The sequence below is a fragment of the Mustela nivalis genome, assembly GCF_964662115.1.
Source record: "Mustela nivalis genome assembly, chromosome: 11".
Taxonomy (NCBI): Eukaryota; Metazoa; Chordata; class Mammalia; order Carnivora; family Mustelidae; genus Mustela; species Mustela nivalis.
The window spans coordinates 58,836,474-58,855,841 of NC_139030.1; the positions used below are offsets into that span (position 1 = coordinate 58,836,474).

At 43.6% G+C, this 19,368-nt stretch overlaps 1 protein-coding gene across 15 annotated transcripts in view; it reads right to left on the minus strand.

The window, feature by feature from the left end:
• The window catches only part of TANC1 (tetratricopeptide repeat, ankyrin repeat and coiled-coil containing 1), a 237,371-nt gene that overhangs the window by 118,857 nt on the left and 99,146 nt on the right, over nucleotides 1-19,368 (minus strand). For all 15 annotated transcript variants that reach the window (XM_082691341.1, XM_082691340.1, XM_082691349.1 and 12 more), the window contains exon 3: nucleotides 10,394-10,594. In XM_082691341.1, the coding sequence (XP_082547467.1) occupies nucleotides 10,394-10,594 (201 nt within the window). The remainder of the gene's footprint in view (nucleotides 1-10,393; nucleotides 10,595-19,368) is intronic.

Here is a 19,368-nt window from a genome sequence, read left to right on the forward strand (position 1 = left end):
AAAAGGCTACATACTATAGGATTCCAACGACATGACCTTCCAACAAAGGCAAAACCATGGAGATTATAACTACAAAGGTGAGTAGTTGCCAGGGCTTCAAGGTGGGGTGCATGTGATGGACGGAATGGAGCACAGAGGATTTTTAGGGCAGTGAAAATACATTACGATACCATAATGATGGATACATGTCATTATATGTTTCCCCAAACTCAGAATGTCTAACACCAAGAATGTGAACTTTGGAATTTGGGTGATGATGGCATGCCAATGCAGGTTCACTGGTTGTGACAAACGTCCCACTGTGATGGGGGATGTCTATAATGGGAAGGCTGAGCGTGTGTGAGGAGGGCAGGGGTGTATGAGACACCTCCAGACATTTCACTTAGTTTTTCTGTGAACTGCTCCTTTTTAAAAAATTCTATTAAAAAAACAGTAAGTGACCTCATCAACTGCCACTTAGGACCTTTGACCAATAAAGGAGGATCTGGTTGGTGATGAAAGTGGTAAGAAAGTCACACTTTCCTGTAAGGGTTTCTTACATTTTATTTCTCAGAACGCTTGTGCAAACAAAGGGTTCCATATGTAACTATTTGCCAGCTACTCTCCATAAGCCACCAGAGGCAAAGCTTACTGGTTCAACACACCAGGCCTGGATAATGAAGATTTTCCCCATGGTCCCAGTTTTCCCTTTGTAAGGCACTCTGGTTCTTAATGAGCTCTCCTTTGGAGATCCCCATTCTGTGTTCCCTTCAGCTTTCCAATGCACACCTTTGCCCCTCCATCTAGAACACAGCTAACCATTCCTGCCCCACCCCACATACACACTTGTTTCACGACCAGCTTGAGAATTCAAGATGGCGCATCAAGCTTTCCTTCCCATCTATTTCTACTATAACATTCATCAATGTTAACTACAGGAACCATAGCTTCCATGGGCTTCTGTTACTTCTGAGAATCAGAAATGATCGAAAAGAAGCGAGTCCCACCACTGCTCTCCCTGTCCCCATCTGTTTTCTTTCTTTCTTTCTTTCTTTTTTTTTTTCTTTAAAGATTTTACCTGTTTGTCAGAGAAAGAGAGAGAGAGATCACAAGAAGGCAGAGAGGCAGGCAGCACGGGGTGAGGGGAAGGGAAGCAGGCTCCCCGCTGAGCAGAGAGCCCAACTCGGGGCTAGATCCCAGGACCCTGAGATCATGACCTGAGCCTAAGGCAGAAGCTTAACCCACTGAGCCACCCAGGCGTCCCCCCCATCTTTTTCTTGAGGTAAAAAGACTCATTTCTGAGCATAGCACTGGGGTTTGTTCTCGCTGCCATCTGACACCACCACAGGGTGCAGCTGACGTGGCTGTAAGTGTAAGTGGATAAAGCTTCCAGTCATCATTAACCGCAGGCGGTAGGAAACATGCAGCAAAAATGCCAAGAGGCAGAGAACATGGCAGAGTGACAGGAGCATAGAGAAGGAGCGTTGAGGGATGCCTGGGTGGCTCAGTCGGTCAAGCCTCTGCCTTTGGCTCAGGTCATGATCCCGAGGTCCTGGCATAGAGCCCCACATTGGACTCCCTTCTCAGCTGGGAGCCTGCTTCTCCTTCTCCCTCTGCCCCTTCCCCCTGCTTGTGTGCTCTCTCTCTCTTTCTCAAATAAATAAAATCTTAAAAAAAAAAGAAAGAAAGAAAAGTAGCATTGAGAAGGTCTCTGACAAACCCAGCTTAAAAGATACTCCCCTTTGCTCACTGCCAATTGATAGCAAAGTCCTGACAGAGTAGTAAGACAGGACCTTAATTATAAAGGACCAATTCTCTCTAGATATGGGGGAAACTATGTTTCTAACTTTAAAAACCTAAGGTACCATTACATTGAAATGGCTTATGTATCCATTACTATTTTCAACCAATCACATGGGGCTGATGACTGCTAATCACTAAACTCCTATCCATTTTAACAGGGTAACTGAAAGAAGTGATTAGATCCTATTTCCAAGGCTTCCATAGGGAAACAAAGTCAAGAAACAAAGACAAGGAGCTCGGAATATCAGGGAAGAGATGTGCAACAGACGTCTGTGCAGAGGGAGAAGGAAGCACCGTGCTACAAGTGTCTGGAGCAAGAAGTTACTTCTCACATGGGGAAAAGGAGAGACACAAAGGAAGGCTGGCTGAAGCAAAAGATGCAGGCCACACATGAGGTCAAGTCTGATAGAAGTTCTGACCTCAGGAACTGGGAAGGGAATAAAGTGAAGGGGGAAGTGGAACATCGGGCTGGTTTAGAGCATAGCAGTGACTTGGTCAAAGGCCATTCAACAGGGGAAAAGATTGTCTTTTCAGTAAATAGCACCAGTTCAAATGGATAACCACATGTAAAGGAATGAAGTTGGCCCCTTTCTCAAAACATGTATGAAAAATCAACATAGTCATACGTATTTGTGGCTTTAGATTAGGCAATAGTGTCTTGGAGCATCAAAAGGGCAGCGACAAAATAAACTGGACTACATCAAAGTTAAAAACTTGTGCTTGAAACAACAGTTATCAAGAAGGTGAAGACAATTCATAGAATAATAGGGAATTTGTATACTGCATAACTTGTAATTAGAATAGAAAAAGCATTATCACAACTTAATAATAAAACTACAAGGAGATGCCAGTTCACATGCAGTAGGGCAGTTGTAATTAAAAAAAAAAAAAAAAAAAAGACGGACAACAATTGTTGAGAAGAATGTGGAGAAACTGGAAATCTCACACTCTGCTGGTGGGACTCCAAACTGTTGCAGTAACTTTGGAAAATAATTTGGCAGTGCTCCAAAATATGATTCAGCAATTCTTTTTTTTTTTTTTTTTAAGATTTTATTTATTCATTTGACAGAGAGAGATCACAGTAGACAGAGAGGCAGGCAGAGAGAGAGAGAGGGAAGCAGGCTCCCTGCTGAGCAGAGAGCCTGATGCGGGACTCGATCCCAGGACCCTGAGATCATGACCTGAGCCGAAGGCAGCGGCTTAATCCACTGAGCCACCCAGGCACCCATGACTCAGCAATTCTATCCCTAGGTATATACCCAAGAAAGGAGAAAGATATATACACACCAAAATGCACACACAAATGTTCATAACGTTATTATATTCTTCAGTATGTCCACATACTGAAGAACGGATTTTTAAATGAGGTGTATACATACAATAAAACATTAGGTAATGAAATGGAATGCAGTACTGATACATACTACATGCAAAGTGGATGAACCTAGAAAACACTGTTATATGAAAGAAGTCGGTCACAAGAGCCCACGTTACAGGACTCCATTTATATGAAATGCCTGGAATAGGCGACTCAGAGATAGAAAGTAGATTACTGTTTGCTTAGGGCTGCGGGATGGTGGATTAGGGAGAGGGGGAGGGAAGTAGGCAGGAATGTGGAGTAATTGCTAATGTGAATGGGTTTTTTTTAAGGGAGATAAAAAGGTTCTAAAATTAGACTGTGGCAATGGTTGCACAACCCTGTGAAAATGCTAAAAACGCTGAACTATAAACTTTAAATGGGTGAATTATATGGTATGTGATACATCATAATAAAGCTGTTTTTAAAAAATGCAACCGGATAAATCACAATGGAAAAGTACGTAAATTTGAACGGAGAGAACAAAAAACTTTAGTAAGTCATAAAACACTTATAAACATAGTTAAATGGAAAACAACGATCTGGGCAAATGCTTTTGTGACCTACATGACTGATAGCCTTAAAGTGAGTAACAGGAAAACTATGATGATCCGGTAAGACATACAGATCGCCTAAGTAGAACCTTAGACAAATACCACAAAAAAGACCCCAAGGAAAAAAGTACCAATGACTGGTAAGTATATCACAATCCATTCTCAATATTAGTATCCACCCAGTTATCCCACTTGCATAGTCTATCCAATAAAATATTAGAGATGCCTTTAAATATTAATATAAAAGTATGTTCTGGGTGCCTGGGTGGCTCAGTGGGTTAAGCCTCTGCCTTCGGCTCTGGTCATGATCCCAGGGTCCTGGGATCGAGCCCCACATCGGGCTCTCTGCTCAGCGGAGAGCCTGTTTCCCTTCCTCTCTCTCTGCCTACTTGTGATCTCTGTCTGTCAAATAAATAAATAAAATCTTTAAGAAAAAAAAAAAAAAAGAATGTTCTTCTACTGTTCTTCATTTGGTGGAAAACTGGGAACGTCTTACATGCAGTGCTCAGGCAAATGGTCAAATCCATCACATCTGTACTACAAAACAGGGCAGGAAAGACACTGAACCGAGTGTCAAAAGAGGTGGTCTTTCTGGGGGTACGAGGAAACCCAGATTTACTGGTACCTTTATTTAGTACATTTTTGTAATGTCTTTTCCTCCTCAAATATTAAAATTTAAAAACTAAAGCTAATACCAGTGTATTTACCTTCATTAAAAAAGAATATGTCATTATGTCCTATAATTCTAATTCCTTACCAGTGGCTCTCAAACTTTGCTACATATTAGAATCACCTGAGAAGTTATTTTTGTTTGTTTGTTTTTAAATCCCAATGCCCAGGCATGCTTCATATACATTAAATCAGAATCTCTGAAGGCAGACCCAGACATCGGTCTTCTTTAAAACTCTGGGGCGTGTCAGAGGCACGGACAAAGTGTATATGGGTGACCCAGGATCACAGGTGTGGAAATAAAGGGCACTCAGAAAGGTCCTCAGGTTCACAGTGGAGAAAAGGAATGCATGTGGGTTCAGTGTGTAAACACAGAACAACAGAGTGTGTGTGTCCGGGTCACGGCTGGGCGTGGCAGTGTGGCACAGGCAGCCGCCTACTCCTTGGAGGAGGCTATCAGATAACAGGTCTCTGGGAGGAAACAAAGAATGTTTTCCTATTCACCACAGGAGGAGGAACTGTCCTTGCTGAAAATCAGAGCCCTAACTGTGGCCCACACCACTTAGGTGAAAGCAGGGCCTCATACTAGCCCAGTGCTACAGGCAGGCTTGGGCTGGGACTGGGCCATTTCCTGAGTTATTCTCTCCCCTCCCCCATCAAAAAGCCTCACAGAGGCATGTGGGTACATGAAGCCCATAGCCTCCTGTTGTGCATGTAACCAGAACACAAAGCCCTGTCATTTACGGCTCATGTGTCAACAATGAACAGGCAGAACAATGCAGAGCGGCATCAGAGAACATGCTGGGGACAGAGCGAGGGACCTGGGCGTAGGCCAAAGCTCCACCAGTAACTTCCACACTGGGGCAAGTTCCATGCCTTCCATACTTGCAAAGAGGCCTGGCACAGATGGCCTGACCTGGTCCGGAGGCCTCACCAACTCAAAAATGTCTATGATCCAGGGACGCCTGGCTGGCTCAGTGGGTAGAGCATGCAACTCTTGATCTCAGGGCTGTGAGTTCAAGACCCATGTTGGGGGTAGAGATTGCTTAAAAATAAAATCTTTAAAAAAAAAAATAGAAAATGTCTATGATCTTCCCCACATAACAGAGAGTGTGGTTGTAGCTAAAACTAGAGGCCAGCTGAGTGTTTTTTTCTGACCGTGAACTTGATCTGACTCAGCTGCGATCATTCTCCTGACACAGTATCATGGAAGGAAAGAAAACGGGAATTGTCTGAGCAGTGCAGACAAAAGGGAAGTTCAAAAAGAGGAAGGTGACAGGAGGACTTCTCTCAGCCCCTTCTATCTAATTCGGACAAAGCACTGCACCAGCGCTATCCATCTGAGATGGTTCCCAGAAGACTGTTAACTTCAAAAAGAAGCCTCTCAAAGAATGCGGGAGGGAATGTGAAATCAATACAGCTTTTCTGGAAAGTGACTGGGCGGTATGCACCAAGAATCTTTAAAAACACAGTCCATTTAGTTCAATAATTCCACTTCTGGGAACTTGCCACTCTTACAATATCAGATGTGCACAAAAATTACTGGACAAGTACAATCACATCAGGAACTCTGGAGGACTGAGTGCACAATAATGTGAATGAACTTTACACGGCTGGGCTACACATTTAAAAATAGTTAAGATGGTGAATTCTGTTACTTGTATTTTACAACAATTAAAATTTCTGAATTCGTAGGTACTGAACAGCAAAAACAAAGCAAAATATCTTGGCTCATGCTACAATTTTAAAACCTAAAAAGTAACAAATACCCAACAACTGGAAATTAGTTAAAAATCAACCATGGAATATTGAAACAGAAGACATTAAATCACAAGTTCTTCAAGCAAACTGAAAATTGTTCATGATATTATATTAAGTGAAAAAAGACCATGCACGTGTGGTTTCAGGTCTCGTTGAACCACCCTGGTGCTCCCTTGATGAAGCAGAATAAAAAAATCTTTTTAAACAAAAGCGCTAATTTTCTATAAGAAACACTTGCAGGGTGAGACAGGGAGGGCCTAGACAGACAATTAACTTATGGTCCAAGAATCAAAGGGCAGAATGACTTCCACTTCACAGTCTGTCAACTTGGAGGTTCCTCTCTTAAAGAAACAGCAAGCCAGGGCGGTTTCCAAAATGGCTATAGCAAGAAATGGACCTGGAACCGAGTGAAAGGGCCGGCACCAGCAAGTCTTGCCACACAAGCACAGATGAAAAAAGCAGTATCCCCCACTTTCCACCCTCTACTGCCGTACCCCATCACAGTATTTTAAAAGCATGCTTCTCGTTCATGCCCTACCTTTGGAGTGTTGCATAATGGGCCCAAAGTGATCTGGGAAATATAATCCAAATATAAAGTAACTAATGATATTACTAATAAATAAACCACAGGAAATGGGCTTTGTTTTCTCTGGAACACAAAAGGATACATTACAAATATTAATGATTTCTTAATCCAAAAAGCTTGCAATCACCACAGGACTATAATGGATACTGGCCCTTGTTTTCTTTACCAGCAAATGCAGTTTCCATTCCAGAGGGGAAATAAATTGAAACAAAACCCAAAAACTGCATCTTTAGACTAACAAGTGAAAAAATATAACTATAAGGAACAAGGTAGTATGAGAGCAAATAATATTACCAAGCAATATGAGTGGAATGTAAGAAACTCAACCATGAAAAATGCAGGGTCACATTATTGCAAGGTTAATGAAATTGTCTCTGGCCCAAAGTTCCCATGGCTCAAGAGCTAATCACCTATTGTATTAAAATACAAGCTTTCATTAAAACAGGCTACTTGGAGTGCCTATTATAGGGGTTTATAGTCTTTGACCTTTGCTAGAAGTTTCAGTCCCTGACAGTTTCTTGATTAGCATCAATTAGTGAAGAGTTTCTATCCAAACAAGTAAAACAGGTTTAGATTTTCTTACTTTTTTTTTTTTTTAATGCACCTTCTTAAACAAAAGAGAGAGAAAAGGGTCTTATCATACAAATGAGAACAGAAGTCATCTCTGTAATTCAGAGCTGGTTCTGAATGATGACAAGATCCTGAAGCCCAGCCGGGCAGGTGTAAGGGGAAGGCAGGGGGGAGGGCTCAGTGCCTATGGGCACAGCACGCACACCGTATTTACTGTATCATTAGCAACAACAGTGTGAGCTTTTTAAATAGATGGCTATTTTTAAATCCAATGCACGTTCACAACCATATGCCAACTAATTTTACAGGCAGGTAGAACACTCGGTCTCTGGATACGTTTCTAACAATGTGGCTTAAACAGAAACCTATGAGCATTAGACATTGTGGAAAAACATTGTTTTATTGTCTGTTGTACTCTGAGTCACTGCCATTTTTAAGCAAGCATATCTGCCCTTAGCTTCCCTTTTGAATTAAAATTGCCAAGATAATGAAGGCAAATCACCACTGTGAGACACGAATTTGCTGCACAAATTTGGGCGAAGCACAAACATGGCTCCGTTAGAGAAGGATCTGCTTAGTGTATTTAATTTGGACCCAAAGCATCTAAGATGGAGAATATTCGATCCATTAAAAGCTTGAATGTCACACAACTAATCCCTTCTGTTCATAAGGCCTTGCCTCGCAAAGAATTCAGCAGAAACAAATTTTATTCCTATGGAGAAAATCAAACTATACAATATTTTCTCAAAACTAAAATACCAAATTTGGTCAGGCGTCCTCAGGACCTTCTGGCCCGTAAGAGCCTGTGACCTCTGAGAACCTTCAGGATAGCATCCTTTCCGTGTTCACCATGACATTCATCACTACTTAGCAGCCCACTAACACCCCACAAAATAAACACACTGTAGCTATGAGAGGATGGATGTGCTAACCTCACTGTCACCATTTTGCCATATACACACGCACATAAGATCATTATGTGTTACACCTTAAACTTACAAGTTATAGTTGTGTATCTCAACAGAGCTGCAAAAATCAAGTCAAAGATTCAAAAGATTCAAGTCCCACTAAAACAAACATCTTTTAATAATAAAATTCCCAGGTCCCTGGGTGGCTCAGTGGGTTAAAGCCTCTGCCTTCGGCTCAGGTCATGATCTCAGGGTCCTGGGATCAACTCCCGCATCGGCTCCCTGCTCAGCAGGGAAACTGTTTCCCCCCCCAACCCCCACCCCCCGCATGCCCCACCCCTGCCTGCCTCTGCCTACTTGTGATCTCTCTCTCTCTTTCTGTCAAATAAATAAATAAAATCTTTAAAATAATAATAACATTAATAAAATTCTCTCTGAAATACATATTCCTAGGCTCTTAGGTAGTCTCACCAGACCTAAGGCCCAAGCTGCATCATTTCGTTTGCAGCAGCACAGACTATAGGAGAGCAAATTCTACCAAAGGTCAAATCTCTGCACTTAGCACTTGCATTACCCTCAACCAAGGTCCCCTAAGAATCCAGATAGGGGGCACCTGGGTGGCTTATTCAGTTAAGCATCTGTGTGCCTTTGGCTCAGGTCATGATCCCAGGGGTAAAGAGTCTGCCCTCGGCTCAGAGCATGATCTCAAGGTCTTGGGATCGGGCCCCATGTCTGGCTTACTGAACCAGCTTCTCCCCCTCCCCCCTGCTCATGCTCTCTCACACACTCTCTCTCTCTCAAATGAATAAAATCCAGAGAGGTTCAGAATTCTCTTATCGGTTTCTATAGATGAAGTATACTCAAAGAAGCCATCATGCCTATCCATACCCATCAGACACAGGCTACACATAAAAAACACTGACTCAACGGGAAAAGAACAAATGACAGGGCTGATAAAGGAAAAAGTAAAATGCTGTGCACAATTTGTAGGGAGAAGATAACCCAATGGGGTAACCATCGAGAAAGGCAGTGTGGGAACCACAATTTTAAAGAAGGAAAGAAATCTGACCAAAAGATATAGTGGTGGGGAACGGCAAAGAGAAAGAAGGACATTCCAGGAATTTCCCCAAATACTGATAAACAGGTCAAATTCCTTGGCACAGGAAATTGCTTCATACCAAAAGGGTTTCCAAGTTCCAGCTAATGACTGGATTGTAAACAATGCTGTCCAAAATAAGAAAGCTCTAGAACAATAAAGTGTTTTGGACACTTACCAATTCATAGCACCATCTCTAACATTCAGAGCCTCAAGGTTTGCCTTCTAAATTTTGTCACCACACAAACTGCAAATATCCGCTAAAAGATTCAGAAATCATGCCTATCACGTGTCAAGTAATACAAATACTTAGGAAACCAGAAAAACAGATTCCAATTTTATAGCCCCAGGACACATTTTAGACCAATTCCAAATTCATTTATGAGAAGAATCCTTACCCCCTCCACCCCCCCATATGGTCAACAAAGGCCCCAAACTATGCTGCCCTCACTAAACAAATGCTCAGCAAACCTAAAACATCAGAGGAATGCTCATGATTGCAGGTTTCCAGAAGGCTTTCCTCACATCTGAACCATAACCTCTCAAAGTTAAGTAACATTTGGTTTTCACTTGGTAATGTTAAGTGCAAAAACTTGGTCATGATGAGGGAAGCCACAATACTTTAAAACAAGTAATCTGTAAGACCCTTGCTCCCACCCCTTTATAAGTCTGAATTTTAAAAAAATTTATAATTGTTCCAGGGCTGGGTGATGTAATCAAAGAAAGGACATCAGTTTGTAACACTAGGCAGTAATAAATGAACTGTTGTCAGATAACCCTTGCCAAAATCCAGAACTTTTAAATGTACCACAGTGAGTTTAGATTATAGCATTCCCAAATTCATGACCAAGAAAACAAGACCAATGATTAACATCAATATTGATAACAAGATCTTGAATATTTATAAAAGTCTAGCCTGAGCAATCAAAAGTTTATACACAGGCTGAACTAAAGAAATGAGTGTATTCAAATTTCTTCTTCCAGAAATTACTGTAACAAAGCAAACAACTTCCCAGAAAATTCCTTATAAGCACCAGTTTTGCTTCATTTCAATAAAAGCATTACATCTATAACCAAACTAGTTTGGGTGCTGTTTGGTTGTTCAGTTACCTGGAGATTTTTTATTTGATCTTGATTGCACTGAGTGAGACTGTCGAGGCAGCAGAGGTGATGAAGGCAGAGACATGGAGACACCTTTGGCCAAGCTCACCCTGTAGGTGTCCTCTGCTACAGGGAGGCTGCTCACGGAAAAGTCGCCACCATGGCCAGAGGGCAGGACTTGGGGGGACGTCTCTGGACCAAAGTCACCTCCTGGAGTGAAGAGAGAAAAACCTGAATTTAGATCATCAATTATAGGTAATTCCTAAGAACTACATCCTTGGAATGTAATTCCCATATGTCTTATGTGTATGTTGTTTTCCTTAGTAGTTTTTTCTTTTTTTCTTTTTTTTTTTTTTTTTTACCATTCTTAGAGGACTTTTTATCATGTGAGAGAAAATTCAAGTTGCACCACTCAGGTATCAATGAACTCCATACCTCATACCCTTTTCTGTATTCTATCAACTAGCCCAGTTTTACTCCTAACAATGGGTCCAGAAAGCCACCAATCTGAGATTATATATTTTTTTAAAGATTTTATTTACTTATTTGAGAGAGACAGAGGTAGCAAGAGAGAGCAAGAGCAGGGAGAGAGGGAGAAGCAGACCCCCCGCTGAGCAGGGAGCCCAATGAGGGGCTCGATCCCAGGACCCTGGAACCATGACTTGAGCCGAAGGCAGACGTTTATCCAACTGAGCCACCCATGCACCCCGAGATTAGATTTTTTTTTTTTAAGACGCCTGGGTGGCTCAGTTGGTTAAGCAGCTGCCTTCGGCTCAGGTCATGATCCCAGCGTCCTGGGATCGAGTCCCGCATCGGGCTCCTTGCTTGGCAGGGAGCCTGCTTCTCCCTCTGCCTCTGCTTGCCATTCTGTCTGCCTGTGCTTGCTCTCTCGCCCTCTCTCTCTCTGATAAATAAATAAAAATTCTTAAAAAAAAAAAAAAAAAAAAAAAAAAAAAAAAAAAAGACTTATTTTTTTGAGAGAGTACACGAGCAGGGAGGGGAACAGATCTCAAGCAGACTTCCTGCCTGCTGGGCACAGAGCCTGATGCCGGACTCATTCCTAGGATCGTGTGGTTATAACCTGACCTGAAATCAAGAGCTGGATGCTTAACCGACTGAGCCACCCAGGCATCCCTTGAGATTAGATTAAGACCAAGTATGAATGATCCATAAGAAACTATGATTTCGGGACGCCTGGGTGGCTCAGTTGGTTAAGCTCATGCTCTCTCTCCCTCTATCTGATAAATAAATTAATAAAATCTTTATAAAAAAAAAAAAGAAAGAAACTATGATTTTAGCTCAAGTAAGGGAGGGGATCTTACATAGGTATCATAGAATACATTCAAACACCCAGATGCTTTCCAGAACTCCCTGGCTTCCCGCCACTTCTCTCCATTAAGAGAACCCAAGGGAGAGTCTCCCAACTTCAACATTCCTCCCCAGTACCATAGACCTCTTCTCTCATCAGATCCACACCACAATCCCCACAGCACAGCAACCGCCTTCCTACAACTCAACCAGCCCAACTCTTAGTCATGGGACTGGAAACAGGATTCACTGATGAAGCAGGTTCTCCCTGGAATTCAGCCCCAAGTGAACTTAAGGACAAACAAGCTTACTATCATGAAATTAGATACTCTAGTGTAAGCAGATCCAATGACAAAATACAGAGGACACAATTACAGTATAGAGAGGACAAAAGGAAGAGTATGTTGGCTAAGATCAGCCTCTCTGGAAACGATACAGCTGGTCCTCAAGCATTCTGATAAGAAGCTCTCCTCTATTGCTCCTCCCCTATCCATCCCTTCCTCCCCTCCTGAGTGCACTAAGAAGCAACTGAGGCTGGGTGAGGAGGGAAGGTAAACCTTTACCCTGATGATGAAAACATCTACAAGCTCTAATTTTTTTTTTTTAAGATTTTATTTATTTGTTTGACAGACAGAGATCACAAGTAGACAGAGAGGCAGGCAGAGAGAGAGGGAGATACAGGCTCCCTGACGAGCAGAGAGCCCGATGCGGGGCTCGATCCCAGGACCCTGAGATCATGACCTGAGCCGAAGGCAGCAGCTTAACCCACTGAGCCACCCAGGTGCCCCTACAAGCTCTAATTTTATATACAGCAGAGCTGGAAAAAACACAGGAAGCTTTTCATAAGCAAACTAGTCTCTCTGCTAACTACTAACCAACTGGTCCTTACCAGACCTTCCTGACTCTGAAAAACCAAGGCTTGGATTTGAATCAGAAGCTCAATTTTTGTCGGTCTTTGTGTGCAAGACTCAAAAGAGACGTGACCTAAACTCTCAAGTTCAAATTGTGTCGCTGTGCTCATTCACCATGTTGGGAGGTATGGTAAAATAAGTAGTCACCCCGTGCACAGATGGGGGGTGAGGCTGGGGTTAAAACAGGCAGACAGGCTCATGCCTGGCTTTCAAAGGCAACTCAGAACCAGCAGAGCTGTGAATGGAAAAGCCATGGGTCCCACAATAGGTAAGTTTACAACATCAGAAAGGTCATTTGAGTTTCCCCTGGGCCAGCTATGCCTGAAGGGTTTTTGTTGTTTGTTTGTTTGTTTTTAAGATTTTATTTTTATTTATTTATTTGAGAGAGAATGAAAGAGAGAGAGAGCAAAAGAGGGGTAAGTCAGAGGGAGAAGCAGGCTCCCCACCAAGCAGGGAGCCCAACAGGGAACTCAATCCCGGGACTCCAAGATCATGACCTGAGCTAAAGGCAGTCACTTAACCAGCTGAGCCACCTAGACACCTGCTTTAATAGGTTTTAACAGACCTGGGAAATTAAAGATTTATCACTAAATGTCCAAGTGACTGGTATTTGAAAAAATAAACAGAATTACCAGGAAACCCTCACTAGAATTTTCAAAAACAAGAACATCCACACAAACGTTCTGTTCCTGGGGGAAGGAAGCTGGAATTAGTGGAAATCCTTACATCCTGAATCTATGTGAACAGCAGCAGGGCCCCAGTCTGGTCTTCCTATAACCCTCACTTGCCTTGCTTCCTGATCTGCACTGTAAAAAGTCACCACCAATGGCCAGGCCCCCAGAGCTGCTCTTACACCCCTGGAGATCAGCCAGAAATCCTTTAAAACTACCTCCTTGAGGTCTTGAGCCAGGACACGAGGTTTCCCGGCTGCTTCTCTGGTGATCTCTGTCTATGGAAGGGAACTTAAGGCACAGCTGCGGGTACGCTGTAATGCAAATTCCCTCTGGGGCCGAGCAAGCTGTACACTGAGGAGATTTGAGAAAGCAGAGGGAAGGAGAGCAGTCTTCTCTGGTCCAGTCTCTGGAACACATGACCACCACCACACTGGGCTCATGTAGGGAATGCAAGCAGGCGCTATGCCTACAAGAATGGTGCCTGGTTGCCTGATGTCTTGGATATCTGGCAAGGAACACTAGGAGATGGAGAAGAACTTGGAAAGCACGGAGGCCACAGCCCCAAAAGGTATGTACAGAGGAGGTGGGGGGCACCTCGAAGAGTTACCCATGTGGTTTGCCCTGTGGCTGTCCTCATACTATCTAAATCATAGACCTGCTAGTTCAACAGCTAGACTGGCCTGAGAGGAGCAGGTGCTGTGACAAGGTACCATCTTCCCTACTCACACACAACTATTTCCAACCTGTAACAACAAAAACAAACCTGAGACACCTGGGGGGCTCTGTTGATTAAGCATCTGCCTTCGGCTCAGGTCATGATCTCAGGGTCCTAGAATTGAGTCCCGTACTGGGCTCCCTGCTCAGCAGGGAGCCTGCTTCTCTCTCTGCTTGTGTGCTCTCTCACTGACAAATAAATCTTTAAAAAAAAAAACAAAAAAAAAGCAAACCCCAAACCAGACTTCAAGCCCCTTAATTTGTGGGGACACAACAAAATTAGGGAGAAATGTATCTATTATGTCAACACCAGAAAAAAACAGTAAACCTTGTTACTGAAAAAAGGTTTATTTTCTTAAATACTTAGTATTCTCCAATGTGATAAAAGCAAAAAACTGGGGAATGAAGGGTAAAAAAATTAGAGAGTTATCTAATTACAAATTCTGCCCATAAACTTTGTTTATATCAAGCAAAGCAAATATTTTCATTAACTCCAAGTATGGTGAGGATGTTTCCAAAGCAGGCCGTAACCATGAGGACCTCCAGCCTCCGGAACAGCTGCACTCTGACACTGTGATTTTATGTGGTTTGTAATAAAACGACACTTGGAGTTGGGGCTCGGGAAGGAAGGATTTCTATTTCAAGTTTACTTTGACATCTTACCATAATATCAGTCCCAAACATGCTGTCCTGTTGCTTTGTTTTTCAAAGTGAAAGACCCCGAACTTCCAGCTCCCTTTTATTAGAAAGGCACAGAGCTGGAAGAGAAGTTTTACCTATGAACAGGCAGCATGAAATGAGTGGGGTGAGCCGGCAGCCTAGGAGCCAGAGGCGGCATCCTGGAGCCTGGTGCTTTAACTTCACGCGAGCTAAGGCGTTCAGGTCAACATAAATCCAAGAGCAACACAAGGACGCAGACGACGCCAGTGGCAGAGAGCGAAAATCTCTCAGGGGCATCCACGAGAGTTATCCAACATGGGTTCTGGGCAACAGGACACCAGAAATTCTCTGGCTGACTTAACATTCCTCAGCAGATGCTCCAGGAGATTTCGAGAAGAATTAAAACCATTTCACTGAAAAAACCGGCACTGTGAGCACAGTCCACTTAGCGCTGGTGTTCTTTGAACTGTGACCTATTTTCTTCCCTCCTCCATTAAGTGATGAGATACACTCGGATCACCCTTCTGATTGGTATGGCAGAAATGCCAGCCGTGGTAGGCCGAGGTGTCCTCTCCAGAGTAGGAAAATCATGTTATCAACTACCCATGATCTGCCGGGCTGCCTCCGGTCCCACCAGCAGGTGTTTCCCATGGAACACTAATGGATCCCCAATGTGCCTTCAGTCTCAGAGAACATCCAAGTCCAATCAGACTGCTTCACAGAGAGGAAGCTGGGACGTGGAGGTTAACTATTGGGAGCAAGGGCCACATACCTAGAATGACCTCCTTTCTCAATTCCCGCAACTGGCCAGCTCACACTGCTCTACACATTCAAGGACTTTATTTCAAAAAAAATGGAGGTCCCCAAAACAGAAATGATTTTAAATTAAGACATCTTTAAAGGGTCAGGACATTTTGCTTTTAAGGATTAAGCTTTGCAGGCCATGTACAGCCGCTGTCATACACACCAACACACACGCACTTTTCTTATTTTAAAATCACTTCTTTGAGTTCCCATAAAGGGCATAGGGGAATAAGGTTCTTCCCATGTGTCATAAATATAACTACACACATACATATGCACATACTATAAATTCAAGTCATAGTTTACAAAGATAATGGAATTATCAAAAGGATAAAGCCGTCCAATAAGGCATTTTAAACTGCAGAAATGGCTTTTGATAATAGTTCTTTATTTTAAATTTTTTTTCACTGGTACAGACTGTGAAAAGGGATTTAAGTTCATAATGGAAGAAAATGCAAATCTGGGAGATGATGAATGTTTAAAGGTGTCTATGCAGCATGGCAATGTCCAACGTTACAGATTAAAGTAAATGGAGTGCAGGATTAGAGAAAGCTTTAAAAAAAAAAAAAGAGGGCAAAGAAGCTAGGGAGATGAAAGCAAAATCACATTTCAGAAAGAACAGACCTGAGGAAGGCAAGGGGGAGCTTAGACATTCAGGTAAATAGGTCTGCAGATGCAGGAAATAAGATTTCCATTTATTGTGCCATTGAAGTGACTAGGTGGAGAGGGGAGGGGGACAGAAGCTCAGAATAGAAAGAAAGGATGTTCTGTTTATCCAGTTCCAGAAAACGAGACTTGTGCAATACATTTAACTGGGGCATTAAATGTGTTAGGGCATCTTTTGTGCAGTCCCTGCCTGGGAGCACATTCATGTTTCCCAAACACATTCCCCATCATAAGGTTTTATAACCACATAACTCATATAGATTTACAGAAACCTAGAAAATTGGAAAAGATTTCCTCCCACAAGATCCAAGTATCATTCCGGGAGCCTCTGGAAGGCCTCTCTGCAACTGAAAACATTTTACGCTGTTTTATGTCTTACAGGATCTTCCCCCAAGTAACCAGCCAGAGCTACTGATTGTTAATGTACATTTCCAAAAAGAGAGCTAAGATAAATGTATCCAAGAAAGCAGTTTTCCAGAACATTATTCAGAATCGTGACTAAGACTCAACACTGCCAAGAGGCAACAAAGCAGCGAACTCCCACCCTCCCCCAGTGTAGAAAAACCTGGTTAATGGGACAAGTTTATCCATTTGCTTTCAAAAACCCACCAACCAGATTCTAAATGGAGATCAGTAAATACTGTGTACCTCACAATTTTACTCTCAATTTTCAGTGCTTAGAGAACTAAATGTACTTTGCCCTGACCCAGGTAATGGGGAAAGAGACAGGCATTTGATCTCTTATTGTCAAAATTCTCCTTTAAGCAGGTCACCAGGAAAGGGTTTCTAAGCTTAAAAAATACCAAGACCTCAGAGCACCTGAGTGTCTCATTGGATTAAGCATCTGCCTTCAGCTCAGGTCATGATCCCAGGGTCCTGGAGTCCCTGTCTCGGGCTCCGTGGTCGGCAGGGAGCCTGCTTCTCCCTCTCCCCTGCTCCTGCTCATGTGCTTCTGCACTCTAATTAATAAAATAAATAAAATCTTAATTAAAAAAAAAGATACAAAGCCTCAAACATGTCCACCCCTAAGCCCCTGGGGGGGAGGGGTGGTATTTCAACACAATAAATGCTTTCCTTGGAGTACTATGCGTTAGGACAGGGTTCAAGGCACTTTATACCCATTATCTCCTATCCTCACAAGGACCTTGAAAGTGGGTGTTGTTTTCATGCTCCTCTGACAACGAGACCACCACACAGAAAGCACCGGGTATCCTGTTCACGGACACTGGCCAACGGCAAAAGCAGAGTCTGAACCCAGAAGGTCCAATCCAGAATCCATTCTGCTACCCTGAAAAAGGGCTACTGAGCTAGGTCTTTCAACATTACGTCATTTTGAATACTTAATAGGGAATGCCAAAAATAGTATTTATAGGTCTATACGCAGTACCAGGCCACCGTGAGAAGAAACCTGTTCCCTCATCTATTTTCACGTTTCGTGCCGGCTGGTTAATTAGCTCCACAGCATTCCTGGATCATTCCATTTGGGAGGCACCCGGGCCCAGATCGTTAATTTTCTCTCCGTCAGTCACACCTTATGCTGTCACCATACAAGCGAAGTGGATCCGAGATAGATGTTTAGTCACCAAGCACCTGAAATAGTTTCTTCTCCTCTTCCTTTGCGTTCTAAGTTCCTTTAACTCCTGCAGCCTTTGGGCCTGCTCTCTCTGCCCAGGGTGGAGGCACTGAGTGCCGCTCCCACCCCATCCAACCAAGAAGCTCGCCACTCAGCCTGCCTCAGGTGAAGAATAAAGGAGTGGGCCGCTTGCATCAAAAGCAAGCTGATATCTGCATGGAATCCTTTACTCCCCATTTCCTCATCAGGGGTACTCAGGGCCCCGAGCCCTGTGGAACACCCCCCACGCAGAGTGGGCAGATCTGCCAGGCCTGCCGCTCCCAAAGCCGCAGTTCCCAGGCCCCGCACACAGGGAAGCCGCCGGACCCAGGGAGGCTGTCAGAGCAGCGCTGGGGTGTGGCTCAGGCACCGGCAACTCTCTTCCCTGAGTGCCTCTCAGACCTGGCCAGGGCTGAGAACCACCAAGGCAGCAAGGCAGACAAATAATATTTATGCCCCTCTCCAAAGATAGGTGAGAGAGATGAAAAAGGAAACTCCATCATACAGATGATTAAAATACAACATACATTCCTTTAGTGTGTGCGCCTGTGTGCTTATGTATGCCTCTCTGTATACACACGTGCATATACACTGTATCCTTATGTATATATGAAAAATGTAAACATAAACAGTTGTACGTGAGCGGAGGGTCTCTAGAAGGACACACAGGAACTGGCAGCAGTGGCTGCTTCTGGGAAAGGAAGCGCACCAAGGAGGAGCGTGAATTGGAGGGTTACGCTTTTACACAGTTCACATTTTATGTGTCTATGTTTCCTGTAAATATTTTAAATTTGCATTCCCTAGGACTGCAATGTCTAGATACAAAGATCTTAAGTCTAAATGGGTCACCCACCATGGCCTGACTTGGCAAATGGGTGAAAAAAAGATCAATCCCACAAAGACCATTCAAAGTACTGGCGTGGGGGGCTGACTGCCAGGTGGTGAGTTTATTTTCTATGGCTGAAGTGGACGCAGTACAGGGAAAGCACTAGGACACCCTGATCCAAAGGAGGTGGGGTTCTCAGTCTCATTGAGCACTCATGCCCCCCTCCCCATCATGGATGGGCTCTGTATAGGCACACGCTCCATTTCTCCTCTGCCCACCCTGCATTTGGGCTCACTTCCAGTCCAGGGCATCTCCACCGCTGGTGGGGGAGTGTGGGCATGCTTGTGGTTGTGGCACACACAGAGTCATCCGGATGTCTACCAGGGAGAGGGCAGGAAGGGGGAAAGACAGGCTAAACAGGCTCTAGAGAGGGTCGGAGGAAAGCAGGGACTGCAAAGGCTAGGAATGACGCAGGACAGGACCAAGGAATACGGGGGTACAAGGAAAACGGGGAGCAGCCAGGAGTGCAGTGGGTGGGGTGGTGGTAGGCTAAAGGTGATAAAAGCAGAAAATCCTGTTTCCTTTAAAGCTGCTAGCAAAACGTCTCCCAAGATCCCGATAAGATACTTGTAACTACAAAGTAAAAGAAAAACTCATAAATGCAAAAAGCATACGGAAAGATAAGGGAGTGCCAGAAAAGGAAAGAATTCCCAATAATGTTAAGGGTAACAACAGGGCAACAACTGAGGGCCTAAGTGCACTTAGCCCACTGGGTCAGGGAGCAATCTGGGCCCTCACCCAGGCGTCCA